Raw genomic sequence first — 16,723 nt, 5'->3', positions numbered from 1 at the left:
TTGATGCTGTTTTGCAGACAGAGGTTTGGCCACACTGAATATGGATGTGATTAAGATTTCTCGTTTGTTCAATACTTTGCATTTTGTTCATTGATAAAAATAAAGTATAAACACTTCTATTTTTGAAAGCATTCTTACTTGGCAGCATTTCACAAAGACTTTCCAAAAAACTTTTGCACAGTACTGTATATATTTATATCCCCTGATTGCTTTTGGTCCATTGATTTCTATCTCTAGAAATGAGGGAATGTGTTATTTTTATAGATTTAATTTTGTCTATAAGTGAATCACTGCTAGCTATAAGAATTACAACTATGCTAGGAAATTCTAGCAATTCTACAAACATACCGTAAGTAGACAAATATATCTATCTATCGTATCTATCCACCCATCTATCTATGGTATCTATCTATCCAATATTTATCTATCCACTCTTTCTCTGTCTCCTTCTCTCTATCCAATTCATCTTCCAAACACATAATAGGTTTCCTTAAAGTTGCACAATATACAGTTGTGTAACTTATGGAATAGGTAAGTATACTGTAGGTTAGTATATTACTTCTATCCAAAGATGTTTCCAATTACAGTGGCACTCGTGGTATCTGCAGACATGTCCCTTGAATGCCTCTACATATCTCTGCCAGACATGTGGGATCAATCAGGGGCTGATGTGCGCTTTTGGGAATGTTGACAGCCTGACATACATAGGACTCCGGTGAGAAGAGAGCTGAGCAAATCAGCCATGAATAGAGGAGGGGGTGAAGGAAGGAAGATTTGCAAAAAAAGGCAGGCAGATCTTAGCAGAGTAGGAAACACAGACAGAGGGAGAGAGAGAAGGGAAAGTAAAGCTGAGACAATAGAAAGGGAGGGAGAGAGAAGCACAAGAGGAGGATAGAGGTTTGCAGAGACTCTTGGACACACTCCTGCACAGCTCCTTAAGAATGACGAGGAGGGAAGGACATTGATTTGTACAGCACATGAGCAAAGCATGCAGCCAGAAACCCTTCTTGCAATATGTTCTCTGTCATTCTTCACATCTGCACAGCTACTTGGATAGTCAATGTTGATCCTTAGTTTTAGATCAGGCAGTTTACAAGAAACAATTTAAGAAACAGGGGAGGGTAAGGGCAATAGAAAAGTATCTTTTATTATTACTTCCTAAGGAGCAGCCAAGTGTTTCCTGCTCAGGTGACCATGTTGAGTTTGGCGTCTATATGTTGCTGTCTTTCTTTGGTCCACTGCTGGACAACTTTTCAGCACCAAGTCCCAGCTTTTAGGAGTTCCTCGTCACAAGTTTTCCAGATCGCAGACAGCAAGATTATTCAAGAAACCGACAGCACAGAAAACAAAGTGGAAAGGCTGGGACAATACTTCAAGAAGAACATTAGAAGGTTGAGAGAGACAAGTCACAATTTGGACCTGGTCTTCTTGGTGGATGAATCTTCTAGTGTAGGCCATGCAAACTTTGTTAATGAACTGAGGTTTGTGAAGAAGCTTCTCTCTGATTTCCCAGTGGTGCCTTCTGCTACCAGAGTGGCCATTGTGACTTTCTCTTCCAAGAACAATGTTCAGACCAGAGTGGATTACATCTCGTCTAGTCAATCCCATCAGCACAAGTGTTCTCTCCTCAACAGAGAGATCCCAGCTATCACATACAAGGGAGGGGGGACTTACACCAAAGGAGCCTTCCAGCAAGCAGCGGTAAGATAATGCAACATATCTTGAAGTCTACCCATTATTAAAAGTGTGACCCATGCATACTAATAGTGCTTGTGTATGGATTGTGATCAAATAAGCACATCATTTGCTTTTAAAAAATCTCTATATTTAAGTACATTTCACTATTTATATTCCTACAGATAATGTATATTATTTATGACCAGTTGTCAACTTTTATAGTAATGTTAGTCTCTGATCAACTCTTCATGCCAATGATAGGACAGCTAGAACCCACATCAACATACCAGAAAGCATTGCCCTTGAAAAGAGGCTAGTGATGTGCACAAGTGCGTATATAAAACTTTTACATGAAATACAGATTCTCCACCTACGTTTAGTTGAGTAAACTCCTTTTAGGGAATAATTATGCATTTCTCAGCATGCAAGAGTTGTTAACCTCCAAATGGAAAATCCAAAAAATCTTAATAGTGTTAGATTTAATTTGATCTTTTAATTGTCATTATTGTTACAACAGATTTTTCTTATAAAAACAATCTTGTCCAGTTAAATTTAATGTCTAATACAAATTAAAGGTTATTATCAAAGTGGGCTATGTATAAAGGGATATCACAAGGAAAACACAGTATAAAAGAGGACAAACCTCTTAATTGTCACACCGGTATATTCTCTTAAACATAGTGGGTAGAGGAAGGAGCTACTGAGAAATGGCAATAGATGAACATTGGGAGTTGCTGTAAGAGCAGCTCTCTGCAATGCAAGCAAAGTTTTACAAAAAGTGAACAATCCCTTTAAGATAATAGCATGTAACTGTGTAAAGTAATGGCACAGGAAGGGGGGAGGACAGAAGTTTTTGTAATTATAGTATAGTACTTTGCAATCTTTGTAGTAATTAAGCTTAATTAAGTAGTTCATCTCATTGATAAAAACAACTAGTGGCGGTGTTGTAAACTTAAGTGGATCCACATGACTGTGTAATGTGTGCTCCTTGTCCAGATGTTATAATTGATGTCACCCTGCAAAAACTTTAATAATCATTACCTAGATAATGGTTAACTATGTGCCTTATTCACAGCAGACAAGTAATAGCCAGTTATTGTATTCCGCGATTGTGTAAGGAAATGCTTGTTACGGAATATCCATCAGAGTTAATATTTTATATAAATATTACAAATTAGTACTTTTTAGGTTGGAGATTTACTATCACTTTTTACCAGCGTTTTTAGATCTAAATTTGAGAGATTCTTATGGACTGTATTAAAAAGTTTCTTAACAGAGGACAGAACAAGAAGCAAATATGTGCAGCAAATTTTTATTTAACTGTTTTTCTTAAAGGAGTTTTTCCCAAGAAAGTTTATCACCTAAGCAAAGAATAAATGAAGTGTCTGATTGCTGGGCACCCCACCGATGTGACTCTTGCCATCACAAGAAAGGCAGTCCCATATATCTCATTCTTTGTTACTGCACAACTGAGAAGTTTTAATCAAACGGAGGTTGAGCATGGTTGCTCTCCCTTTAGTCAATACCTATGAGGCTAATAGAGATAGCTGAGCGCTAGGTCAATCTAGGCAATACTGCAGGAAAAATAAATAAATCAAGTGGTGCTGGATATGACATTTATGTGACTGATTTGGTATAAATTACAATTTTTGCAGGTACTTTTTTTATTATTCTCTCAGACAATTTTTTTTTTATGTATTAGGCTGCGAACCTCCAGCTTTGTGTATTGTGGACTTGGGATATCTGGTTTATGGAAATACAGAAATGTACAAATATTAATTTCCTGAATCACAGTAAATTAAATATGTTTCAAACATTGCTAAGATATTGATGGACATTATAGGGAATATGTCAGTGGGATCAACCATCCTAAGCCATCTGTATGGGCATGTAGGTCATAGGAAGCTGAATAAAATTATACCTTGATATCTGCGATCCGATGTCTTATTCCAGAGAAATCCACATTTTTTTAATATATAAATGAGCTGTTAAGATTTATGGGCAGAACATCAATAAGAACGTTACCAGTGTGAGACATGTAATGACTGACAGTCTGCTCTTCTAATCTACTTGTGTCACACTGGTAACTCCCCTTTCATTTATAATAATCACTGGAGGCAGATTCTTAGGTAGATCTATGTCCGGCCCATAGATCTTAACAGCTCAGTTACATATTAGGAAAAACGTGAATTTCTCTAGAATAAGACATCAGATCGCTGCTATCAACTTTATTCTATGACCTGCATTTAACTTTCTATGACCTACATGCCCAGATAGACGGTTTAGCAGGGTTGCCCATCACCTGTCCATACTGAAAGGAAAACCACTGGTCTTCATGGCATAGTACCTGGAACTTGCATCCTTTATCCCATGAATATTTCTAAAAGTTTTGAGACTCGCACAAATTTTGGTTTTCACAAAGCTTGCTGTTTCAGTGTTTTCAGATCTTTTAATCAGTTGTTTCTCTGGTTACTGAACTACAGTTCTTAGCGTTTCACAAGCTTTTCTATTTCATTGACAAATACATTAAATTTATGCAAAAATTATGGTGTATTTTTCAACACTTCTACAATTTGTAATGCTGGATATCAGCTTCTGGTCCAATATTTTGTTCACTGAGCCTCTTAGTTATCACTTTTGTCTTGTGACATGGTCTACATCATGCTGGAAAAACATTGTTCATCACCAAGTTTCTCCTGGACCGTTGAGAAAAGTTGCTCTTGGAGGATATTTAGATACAATTCTTTATTCATTTACATAGACTGTCAAAATCCTAATACGTTGGAAGCACCAATAGCCAGAAACTGTCTCGGGAAGAATACATTATTTCATGTGTAAAGAGGGCAAAAGGGCTGCTAAAAATTAGTCTTAGTAGACAAAGCAAACCAGTATACATTTTCAGGTCAGTAGACTCACAATGTACTCCTTTATTTACTTAGCAGCTTGTCTTTATCTTCTGCTGACATCATCAAGCCGTTACAGCAATGGTGGGCATTCTTACTTCCCAGTTTGGCTGCGGTCCTGTTAAAACTAAAAACTAACTCAGATTAATAATTATATCAACAACCTTTGAGATGGGAATCACTACATGGAAGTACACTAAGAGTTGATAAACCTACATACTGTACTTCTTGTCTGCATTGCTGAGAATTAGAGATGATTGAATCAATTTGATGCAAATCAAATTAGAAACAAATTTTATAAAATGTACGGGTATCGGCAAATTTGAAATATATATAAATCATTTTGTGCGAATAACCAAAAAATGACCTTCATCTTTTTTGACACATTGCAAAAGATTGCATCAGTCACAGAATGCTGACTTGATCTCATGCGCAATCACTCCGCTATTATTTATGCTATGATAGTCCCTTCTGATTGGCGGCTCTATGCTATGTGATGTACCAGCAGCAAGGCATGATGGGTAACATCATGCCTTGCTGCTGGTACATCACATAGCATAGAGCCACCAATCAGAAGGGACTAGCATAGCATAAATAATAGCGGAGACAAGGAATGCAGGCAGCAGCCATTTATGGTGATTTTAGGATATGGAGAAGTTGTCAGAGCTCACAGCTTGGCAATAGAGATAGCAAGTGTAAGCCCTAAAACATTGGCTAAATACTCCAGAAAATAATTTGCTGTATAACTGCAACACTGAAGAATATGAGAGTAGTAGTCTGAGGATAATACAGAGATTGAATTGATATGGTGAGAGAGAAATAGGGGAGGTGTCAACATCAGTTCCATACTCAGTAATAAGTAGCATAGCCTAGCTGGTAATTGTCCTGCGGAATTTGGATTACAATTACATGTTTTCTTTTTCTTCATTCATAATACACTAGAAAGCAGAAGCAAAACAGAACAATAGTTTCTATAGAAAAAAATCTGAAATCAGTCTCAGATGGTGTGCTTGCTTGTCATAAGCGAATGTAAAGAGTTTTTGCATTTCTTCAGCAATCAATTTATTAAATAGGGAGGAATATTTTTTTTTAAACGGAAAATAAAATTTCCTAAAATCCAGATATTTAGCTGCAAATGTCTAACTCGCAAAGTGTGCGTATTGCAATTTTTATTTTACGTATCTGTTTAATTAGTCAAATAAAACATCCATACACACCAATACTGCTGCAGGTGATGGCTTTTGGTTGCTTACCTACCTAACCTTTCTTATTGTGTCATTTTTGGGAAGTTGGTTGAATTTTCTTGGAAAAATAGAAACAAAATGGAATAAAAGCAGCCATTGCCTGTGCATGTCTGTTTTTGCACACCTGTTTATTAATCCAATTTGACAACCATACATGCTACACCTGTACTATGACCTGCTGCCACAGTTTGCTTTTTTTTACATGTACTTACAGCATTTCTCATTACGTCCTTTCTGGCTGGACTTGAAGCAATGGGGTTGAAAAGATTGTCAAAAGTTAATTACAGTGTTGTACAAAATGTATGGTAAAAGAAAAAATACCAATGGCAATAGATGTAGTAGCATAACATAATAAAAAAAAAACATACCACAGCGGAGAATGTGAGAGCTGCTGTCAGCAGCAGAACCATGACATCAACACTAGCCATTTCGGCAGCACTAATGGCGGCCAACACTATGAAAGACACACCACTGTTCGCCTCCTTTGTGTCCAGGAAATGTATTAGCAGTCAGGAGGGCATTATGAAATATATGTCACATCACTTATTTCAGTCACAGCAGGATGATGTTACCTTTAACAGCGACATCGTCAGTTTGAGGCAGTGTTTTGTACGGAATGATGTGACTGATTACAAATGACCAAGAGGGATAATTTTTCCACCATTTTTAATTTTAAAATCCATGAAAAATCTGTCAGTGTGCTGTGTTATTAAATATGCTGTTGGTTACTGCCAGTTAATGTCTGTTTCTATGCTGAGGTCAATTTGACATACAGTGCCTTGTGAAAGTATTTGGCCCCCTTGAACTTTTCTACCTTTTGCCACATTTCTGGCTTCAAACATGAAGATATAAAATTCTAATTTTTTTGGGAAGAATCAACAACAAGTGGGACACAATCGTGAAGTGGAATGAAATTTATTGGATATTTTAAACGTTTAAAAAAAAAATTAACTGAAAAGTGAGGCGTGCAATATTATTCGGCCCCTTTACTTTCAGTGCCGCAAACTCACTCCAGAAGTTCAGTGAGGATCTCTGAAGGATCCAATGTTGTCCTAAATGACTGGTAATGATAAATAGAACACTTTCACAAGGCACTGTAACTGAGGCTGTGCTTGCGTAAAGAGGTTGAAAAGGACATGATACAGTTCTAGGAGAACTTAGAATCTTATAGGCATTTTTTGAGGACAATTGAACCTGCAATTCAAATTTCATAAGATTCGACCATCTCTGCTGAGAATGAATATTTTTGTAAAGATTCTAAGATTCTGTCCCTTAAGTATATGCATATCATTAAAAAGGGTAATGTACTATAAAATTAAAAGTCAAAGATCTTAAAATATAAATTAAAATGTTATAATATCCCTACATTGTGTATCGTGTATCATTTAAGTGCTGCTCGCCATATCCAGTCATCTCTGCGATGCTGATATCTATAAGTAAAGGGGGAATCTCCACTTCAGGCATTTATGGCAGACATATCATTGGTGCAACCTGTGCAGCCACACAGGGGCCCCAGAAGTAATGGGGGGCACTACCACCTCTAAAGCAGGTGGAACTGTGCATTCTGATGAGCTATTGGACTGCAAAGGGCCCAAATATTGTTCTTGCACAGGGACCTTTTTCTGTTTGTGTTCGCCAGTGATGAAAGTCTTACAGATGCGGAACCCACCACCTTTGACACCTTTGAGATGGCATCTATCTCAAGAACAGGGACCCATCTTCCACCACTCCCATTCACATCTATGGGATTAAGAAAAATAGCTTAACCACTATGTTAATTTAATTATTATAACCTTGAAAATTGCTTTACCTCTTGTGTAAGTTGAGTCCACACAGGATTAGACCTTCATGAACAGGTGAACTACAGCAATATTATATACATATATAAGACATCGGTTTTATAAATGGCTTGTGGTATGTAAAAGATCCTGTTATATATTTTACATTTGTGTCCTGGAGCTTTAATTTATGCCAAAATGAGACCTGCTGCTTGTCACCTGTTCTCCACTGTGGCGTATAGAAGTCCCTCTAAATGATGTCCTTCTGCTCCTAATGGAGCATATCGAAAGAGGTTGCCAAGGTTGGTCAACCACTCCAATGCATTGCTGAGAAATGTTTCAATAGCTTGAAGTTGAGCATTCTGATATGTGTCTCTTTACTGCACTGAAATCATACAAAATACCATAAAGAGCGCCTGTACTTTATTAATGGACTAAGATGAGAATCTGTCACCGGGTTTTTGCTACCTCATCCGAGAGCAGCATGATGTAGGGACAGAGACCTTGATTCCAGTGATTTATCACTTAATAGGCTGCTTGCTGTAATTTTGATAAAATCTGTTTTATCTGCAGCCGATCTGCTAGTTCTCTGAATGTTGAGCTCACACCACTGATTGACAGCTTTCTATGTACATAGTGTGTAAGCTTCAATCCATGGTGAGAGCGGGTTATACAGAGCTCATGTATTTAGAGGACTACTTAGCAGCAGGTATACTAGTGATAATCTCTTGCTAAAATGGTGACTATGTCAAAACTGCAGCAAGCAACCCAGTAAGTGACTCATAACTGGAATCAGGGTCTCTGCTCCTACTTCATGCTGATCTCAGATTAGGTGGTAAACTCCTGGTGACAGATTCCCTTTAAGGGCAACATTAGGAACAATTCTCTGAAGTCTCACAGTTTTGATATTAAATCATTTCCACTTGTAAAGGAAGTAATTCTGATAATAACATTATATTAGGGAATAACGAGTTATATAATTAATCTCTAATGTAATCATTAAACTGGAGCTTTACTGAACACAGCATAACTTATTTTCGTTTTTACATTATTCTTTTGCACGCTATTCATACTGAAATATGCTAAAAAATGTCTGGTACATGTGCACAGAAGTGATGTCAATTGTTAGTTTACAGCTGCTGGGTCTTTTGGGAAGTGTTGCTAATCCTCTGTGAATCCCTTGTATTTTAGGGTTGTTTAAGCCTTGATTTATCCTGTCTGCATGGATATCACTAGGCTAAAAGATGTCAGTTGGGAGTGCATGGCTGCAGACCTTACACCCACACAGTTTTATGATACAAGCCATGTGCTACTTTCAGTGTAAAGTTAGCTCTTTGTATTCTGTTACTGAAAATCCTGAAGAGTCTGAGCCTGGGTATCAAGGAAAACTTTATCCTATCATGTCATTAGCCAAATCTGCTAGTTTTATATATTAAACAGGATTGGGGTGTTATATTGCTGTTATATTAATGGCCCCTAGGACTATGGGATATTTGTTAAATGTGGCTCAGTGGTTAGCACTGTTGCTTTGTAGTGCTGGGGTCCTGAGTTCAAATCCCACTAAGGACATGTTTGCGTGGGTTTCCTCTGGGTTCTCCAGATTCTATGCAAGTGAGTAAAATAAATAAATGTCAATTATGGGCTTCAAAGGAGAAAAGAGGTTTACAATGATTGCTCAAACATTTCTTCTCACTTAATACTGTATAATTTTTCACCTGGAATACTGTGTCCAGTTCTGGGCACCATATTTTAAAAGACATTGAAAAACTGGAGCAACTTAAGAGAAGAGCTACCAGGATGGTGAGCGGACCGCAAACTGTCGTACCAGGAACGGTTAAAGGATCTGGGAATGTTCAGCTTCATTCTCAATTGCACAATGAAAGACTAAAAGCAATGGGATGAAACTGAAAGGCTGCGTGCCCACTATGCGTTTTTCAAGTGTTTTTGCCGCGGATTTTCCGCAGCGAAAACACTTAAAAAACGCTTGGTAATACGTGCCTCATGGTCCCCAATGATAATCCGCATGTGCTGTGCACATGCTGCGGAAATTTCCGCTGCGGATTATCATTGCAGAAAAATATGCAGTGTGTCCATTAATTTTGCGGACACACAGCGTAATTGCCGCCATTGACTTGCATTGAATCGCATATTATCCGTGCGTGCACATGTGCGCAAGCGGATATCATACGGTTCAATGTGCGGATGGTACCCGGGTTTCGAGAAGAGGAGACTCTCCCCCAGACCCGGGTACCATGGTACCTGTAAAAAAAAAAAAGTAAAATAAAAAATAAAGATTATACTTACCCGATGGCCCCCGGTCTACTGTATGACAAGTCACGGAACCGCTGACGTTGGCGGTCGCGTGACTTGTCACATGACAAAATGACGTCATGGCAGGTCCTTTCACACCAAAGCGACCGATACAACAGACCGGACGCATCATACAGTAGACCAGGGGCCATCAGAAGGTAAGTATAATCTTTATTTTTTATTTTTTACCATTCTTATTCTTTTTTTTAACTATTACTTGGTCACACTATATAAATCCATGCCGGTTGCATGGATTTATATAGTGTGACCAAGTTGTCAAGCACTTTCTAAGTGATGCTAAAATCGCTTGGAAAAGCGCTTGATAACCCGCATGCAGAAATGCATGCAAAAACGCTTGACAAACGCTTCTACCTGGCAGGAAAAATGCATGTAAAATCCGCATGCGTTTTTCCTGCCAGGGAGAAGCGGAAAAAATATGCAGCATTTCTGCATCGTGGGCACCTAGCCAAAGGGAGAAGATACAGATTAGATCTTAGGAAAAAACTTTTTGACAGTGAGGGTTATCAATGAGAGGAACAGGCTTCCATGAGAGGTGGTGAGTTCTCCTTCAATGGAAGTCTTCAAACAGAGGCTGGACAGATATCTGTCTGAGATGGTTTAGTGAATCCTGCATTGAGCAGGGGGATGGACACAATGACCCTGGAGGTCTCCTCCAACTCTAACATTCTATGATTCATTACTAGAGTAACTTAATCTGCCATCAGCAGAATGTAGAGAAATTTCTGACTTGAGCCGTTATAAATTATTAGTAAGCACTGTCTGCAATTTATACACATATAATTTATACATGTAGAATTTATTCTCTATATTTATTTTTTTAAAGGCACCATCATATTTGAAGAATGTCAGACCAAGAGCAAGTGGTGATACTAGAATCCGATGGGTACCTGTGCAAAATTTGGACCAAGGCACCCACCTACATGTTGGTCAGATGTATTAGCCCCTGTAGTGTTCTAAAATCCTATAATGACATACCTTTTCCCCCTCCCCTATAATGTAATGTCCCCCATCCTGTACTAATGTCCCCCATCCTGTGCCCCTCCCTGATAAAATGTCCTCCATCCTAGGACCGTTCCAGTAATAATGTCCCCCATCCTGTAATAATGCTCCCTGTTCTGCTGCTGTTATCTAACACGTGTAAAAAATCCCAAAACGATTCTTCTCACCTTCTCCCACTTCCACAACACACTGTGTCCCCTTCTATAGCTGGTGCAGAGGCGTGCCTGCTATGGGTGATGCATGATGTCACTGCAATACACCGCCTGCGACGGGCACGCCGATGTCGCTGTCGGCCTCTGATTGGCCAGTGGCGTGCCTTCTAGTGCAGGAACCTTGTGGGTCTCTGTGCTGCAATACATTTCAGCAGAATGTCCGTCTTCTGATGCACATCCAGCTGAAATAGTTGCTGGTGTCGGTGGGCCCCCTTCGGCATAGGCCCAGTCGCGGTCACACCCTATGTGACTGCAATTGTTACTCCCCTGCCAGGGGCTCATGAACACTGGCACAGAGTTGGGATGGCAGTGCCATACAATGCTCCATGACTTTTCTCCTTTTTGATTCATCCTTTATATGAAACCAGAGTCACATGGCAGTACACTAAAGTGCTCTAGGGAAGCAATGTATGAAACGGAACTATAATACAGCCATGTGCCTCAGCTCCAAGGGACACAGTAGTAGTGTTGAGCCACCCCCGTAGTGTTCGAGTTCGGTTCGGTTCGTCGAACACCCGTATGTTCGCCGAACTGTTCGTCGAACACCTTCGAACACCGTTAAAACCAATGGCAGGCAAACAAAAACACATAGAAACACATAGAAAACACATAGAAAACACTTCAAAGGAGTCCAAAAGCAGACAAACTGCTCAGAAGACTCAACTAACACATGGAAAAGTGACAAGTACATACTGTATAGTCATGCGAAAAGAAAAGAGGTGGAGGAGTAAAAGGAGGGGGAGACACAGATATAGGCATATCATGCCCTTCTAAAATCAAGAAAGGCTGGAGTAAAAATCTAAAATCAGCCTACCAACACCCAGACGTCGTGACAAGAAAATTAAAAAAAGAAATATCTTTAGGTAGAATGGCGGTTCCATTCAGAACACTTTCCTTACAAGACGTAGTGGTATCCCGGTTGGGAGTTGTGCCAAAAACGGAACCCAATACATTCGGACTAATCCACCATTTGTCATATCCAAGGGGCATGTCCGTAAACTACAACATCGACGCGTAACCAAGTACAGTAGTATATACTGTACATCCTTTGACAAGGCAATCAGATGGATCAAGAAGTTGGGAAGGGTCACCCTAATGGCCAAAACGGACATTGATGCGGCGTTCCGGTTACTTACTACCTGTGCCTCCGAATAGTGTCCACCTATTGGGCTGCTTCTGGGAAGGAGAATACTATATAGATCGCTGTTTGCCCAATGGGTGCTCCAGATCCTGCTCACTATTTGAGGCGTTTAGTTGCTTCCTCGAATGGGTTGTAATGGACGTTTCTAAGGGGGCACATATTATCCATTACCTCGACAACTTCTTAAGCCTGGGCCCAAAAGATTCGCCACAGTGTGAATACACGCGGTAGTCCACCTGTGAGAAGGAGAGAGCGGAGGGAGAGTGGACCCCACAGAGCCGAGGGGTTAGATGGAGAATGGAAGAAGGAAAGAGGGCGAGGGAGGTAAGGGAGTACAGTGGAAGGCCGACCTGAGCTCCCCCACGTTCCTGCTGGGCGGGGAACAGCCCTGGGAAGAAAAGCCGCTTGCGAATCCCTTTGAGGTTACGGGCGCGAGCGGGCAGAGGGACTACGCTGGAGTGTGAAGCCGACACGGTCAGTCCATTCCTGCCCGTGCAACCTCCGTGTCACCGGGCTTGTGCCAGAGCCGCGGTGGACCCTGATGGCCAGCCCCTCTCTCCCAATACTGGTGCCTGTCCGCTGGTGGGTCGAGCCCCCCCGCGTTGGGGGGAGTAACATCTGCAGAAGAAAGACCATCTTCCAGCCAAACTAAGAAGTCTACTTCTTTTTGTGGACAAGGACAATGTGATATGATCCCTTTCTTACGGACACGCCAATCGCTACAAATTCCAGATGAGGCACAAAAACAGCAGGTGCTTCAACGGATATCAAGTGCTCCTTCAAGTGGGCTCTCCTCCACCTCAACTTCAACATCACAAATACTCCAGTCCTCAGAGGTGTCACCCCAATCGCACTTGCTTCCTCACATCTCCCAAGTCTCCAGCTGCCCGTCTGAGTATGGGGTAACACAGATGGTTGAGTCTGCACAGCTGTTTACTCATACTATACCCTGGGAAACGGAGGTCTGCTCCAGAGCTTCTGTTAATCCAGACGAGGAAATGATCTGCACTGATGCCCAGAATCTTTATGAGTCGGATCCAGGACCAGATGAAGAAGGTTCTGAGCATAATGTAGACCCTCGTTCCCAAACTGTAACTCCTGTTGGTGGAGACAATGATTAAGACGATGATGAGACTCAAATAACTGATTGGAGCGACAACTTGACTTTTCGGTCAGGGCATTAAGAGGTTGGCTCTGAGGACGACGGGTGTGAGAACACGCAGGGTGATGATGACGAGGTTGGAGATCCCACTTACTGTCAACCCACAGTCAGCCAGTCGATGAGGTCAGCAGAGGAGGTGGAGGAGGATGTGACTAGCCCAGGGGATGGGGATGACTCGGTACCCGGGCCTTTGCCTGGCCTTTGGAATGTCGCAGTGGTCGGCTCCCGGGCCCATACCCTGGGGTCACTCTTTAAAAGGGTGGAGAATTGTTAATTTTATAAGAGTTTGTGACGCCACCTGTGGTATCTGGTGAGAAGCACCAGCGCTGCAGCAGTCCACTGAGGCCGGTGATAAGGCAGCTCGATGGTATAGCTCCCCACAGGTGGAGCCATGCCTCAGAAAAGCGTATCCAGGGGGAAAGCAGGACAGGCAAGACCCAGCTGGGTCAGAGCAAGAACGGGAACGGACACGGTAGACACTTCAGTACCTTTTACTGGTGGAAATTCAGGCACATCCCGGAGCACTGTAGGGTGAAGGGTGAATATCAGGATCCTCCCCAATGAGCGGGTGTAGGGCCTCCTGTTTCTTGCCTCTGCGTAGTAAGTTTCTGACCTGCCTGGAGCTAGGCCTAACTTTGTCTCTGTCCTGCGCTGGCTGACCTTGTGGTAGGGCCTTGTCTTGGAGTTCACGCTCCCAGTATGCGGGGCCTAAGCGTCTCCAGGCTCTGTTACGTATCAGCACCTTAGCGATCCTGGGACTTGTAGTTCTCCAGGGATTCCGGTTATGCCTTACTGGGTCATAGAGATCCCGGTAAGCTCGGATCCGGTGTCCGGTAAATGCTTCGGGGTGAGCTGGTTAAGCTCCTCTGCCCCCTATGTACTAACTCTCCACTCACCTTCGGCCTACTCGGGCCCTCACTAGGCTATACACACTAACGGCAGCTTGCCGCGCTTCACCGATCTTATGGCGTCGGCACACCTTAAGCTCTAACTGGGCTCCCTGAATCTAGCTAACAGGAGCCTCGTGCTCCACTGCTGAACTATTAACTGAGTTCTCTAGACTAGACTGAGCTCCACTGCAGACTGACCTCTCTTAGGCTTCTCTACTGCAGGAACTCTTCAGAGGAACTGAACTGCCTAGCTCCACCTTCCCTATTTATATCCCTAAAGAGCTCCCTCTGCTGGTCTGAGGTGGAAGGTGGAGATGTGTGAATGTTTGTGGGGGCCTCTTGTGGAGGATTCCATCAATGCACTCTTCTAGGATCTGTGATACCAAGCGCAGCTGGGCATCACAGATGCTATTGCCGACGAGGTAAGGTTGCGCCTTCCTGGACAGAGACGGAGTACTGGAAGCACGTCAACAACTACATCCTCAACCACAACTGTGCCTCTGACCACAAGTCGTAGTGGCTCTTCAGGTCGCATGGGCTCTAAGCCTTGCATAGCTTGGGCATTTTTTCAGATCGATAAGGATGACCCAACTCGTGTTATCTGTAATATTTGTCACCAAAAGCTAAGTAGAGGCCAAAAAATCCATAGTTTGAGTACTTCATGCATGAACCGGCACATGGATATGAAGCATAAGTTGCAGTGGGAAGCTCACTGTGCTACAATGCGGCCTAGCGGGCCGGGCCAACCACCGTCTGCCCCATCTTGTGCATCCTCGGCCTCTTCATCCTCTGTGACTGGGGGGACAGCAGTCACACATGTTTTTGGACGCAGACCTGCCACCTCTTTACTCGCAACAGCCAGTGTGATTGGTAGGTCATCTTTTCATTTGGAAGTGGAAACACCAGCTGGTGTTGAGCGCTCTCCGACATCGAGAGCACCACCTTTGGATCAAGGCAACCTAACTTTTCCGCCTGCATCTTCCTCACAGACCGGCAAATTTGCCGGGGACACCCTACTCAACCCCATCTAAGCACAACAGCCAGCCCTCGGTCCCTCAGATGTGGACAAGTAAAAGACCATTTCCTCCTAGCCATGACAAAGCTAAGAGGTTGAATTTCACCATCTGCAAGCTGTTGGCTACAGAAATGCTGCCTTTCCGCCAGGTGGACACAGAGGATTTTCGAGACCTTATGTCCGTCGCAGTGCCCTAGTACCAGATGCCCAGTCGACACTACTTCTCAAAGAAAGGTGTGCCTGCGCTCCACCAGTATGTCGCACACAACATCACCGCTTCTTTGAGAAACTCTGTGTGTGACAGGGTGCATTTCACCACAGACACTTGGACGAGTAGGCATTGACCGGGGTGTTACATGTCGCTGACTGGGCACTGGGTAACTATGGTGACAGCAGGACAAGGGGCTGCTGTCCAAGTCTTGCCATCCCCACGAGTTGTACGTCAATCCTCTTTATCTAGAAGCTCCTCCACTGCTTCTGCCTCCTCAACCTCCTCTCGGTCCTACACCTGCACCCAAAGCCTGTCTGGTAATGCCACCCACTTTCTAACTGCGCAGAAGGAATCCTGCACACCTCCTTACTATGCTGGCAGCAGGGCTCAACGGCATCAGGCGGTGTTTACTTTGAAATGTCTGGGAAATGTGAGTCACACAGCTGAGAAGTTATGGTCAGCTCTGGAGACCCAGTTTCATGAATGGTTGTCTCCACTGAACCTGCAACCAGGGAAGGCCGTGTGCGACAATGCTGCAAACCTGGGTGCGGCCTTGTATTGCCTTGTATGGCTCACGTGTTGAACCTGGTTGTCCAGCAATTTTTAGCCCACTATCCCGGACAAGATGGCCTTCTGCAGAGGGCACGGTCGCTGTGTGCTCACTTCCGCCGTTCGCATCCCGCAGCTCAACGACTTACATCTCTACAGAAGTCGTTGGGCTTGCCAGTTCACCGTCTGAAATGCGATGTGCCGACACGGTGGAATTCAACTCGGCACATGTTGCAGCGACTGTGGCAGCACCGATTAGCCCTGGTGCAATACTTTCTGACGTATAGCCTGGGCCAACGAGATCCAGTGGTGGGGCAAATCACGCTGCAGGAGTGGTCTCAGATCAGGGACCTATGAAGTTGACGCTCCCCCTGGGCCGTGGGGTACCCGGAGCCAGGCCGGTAGACGCTGGGGGTTGTAGTCACTGTGGCGGCGACCCAGTTTCGTGACCCAGGGCGGTCAATCCAAGGGTAATTTGTATATATGGGTTTTATAATGTCCGACTATGCCACCTGTGGTGTGCGGCCAAAGGGGCCGCCGCTGCGGAACAGTCCTCTGAAGCTGGTGGTTTTGCAGCAATGGTATTATTACTCCCCACAGGAAGAGTGTAG

General features: G+C 42.9%; 1 protein-coding gene across 1 annotated transcript in view; it reads left to right on the top strand.

The window, feature by feature from the left end:
• The first annotated feature begins 681 nt into the window (after positions 1 to 681).
• The window catches only part of SVEP1 (sushi, von Willebrand factor type A, EGF and pentraxin domain containing 1), a 469,484-nt gene continuing 453,442 nt past the window's right edge, over positions 682 to 16,723 (top strand). Inside the window, exon 1 of the mRNA XM_073664736.1 lies at positions 682 to 1,701. Within this exon, the coding sequence (XP_073520837.1) occupies positions 1,195 to 1,701 (507 nt within the window). The 5' untranslated portion in view covers positions 682 to 1,194. The remainder of the gene's footprint in view (positions 1,702 to 16,723) is intronic.

The sequence above is a fragment of the Phyllobates terribilis genome, unplaced genomic scaffold, assembly GCF_046119375.1.
Source record: "Phyllobates terribilis strain yellow unplaced genomic scaffold, ASM4611937v1 Scaffold_1__5_contigs__length_1240528914, whole genome shotgun sequence".
NCBI lineage: Eukaryota > Metazoa > Chordata > Amphibia > Anura > Dendrobatidae > Phyllobates > Phyllobates terribilis.
The sequence above is the reverse complement of the archived record's forward strand: the minus strand, read 5'-3'. Positions and strand labels throughout refer to the sequence as shown.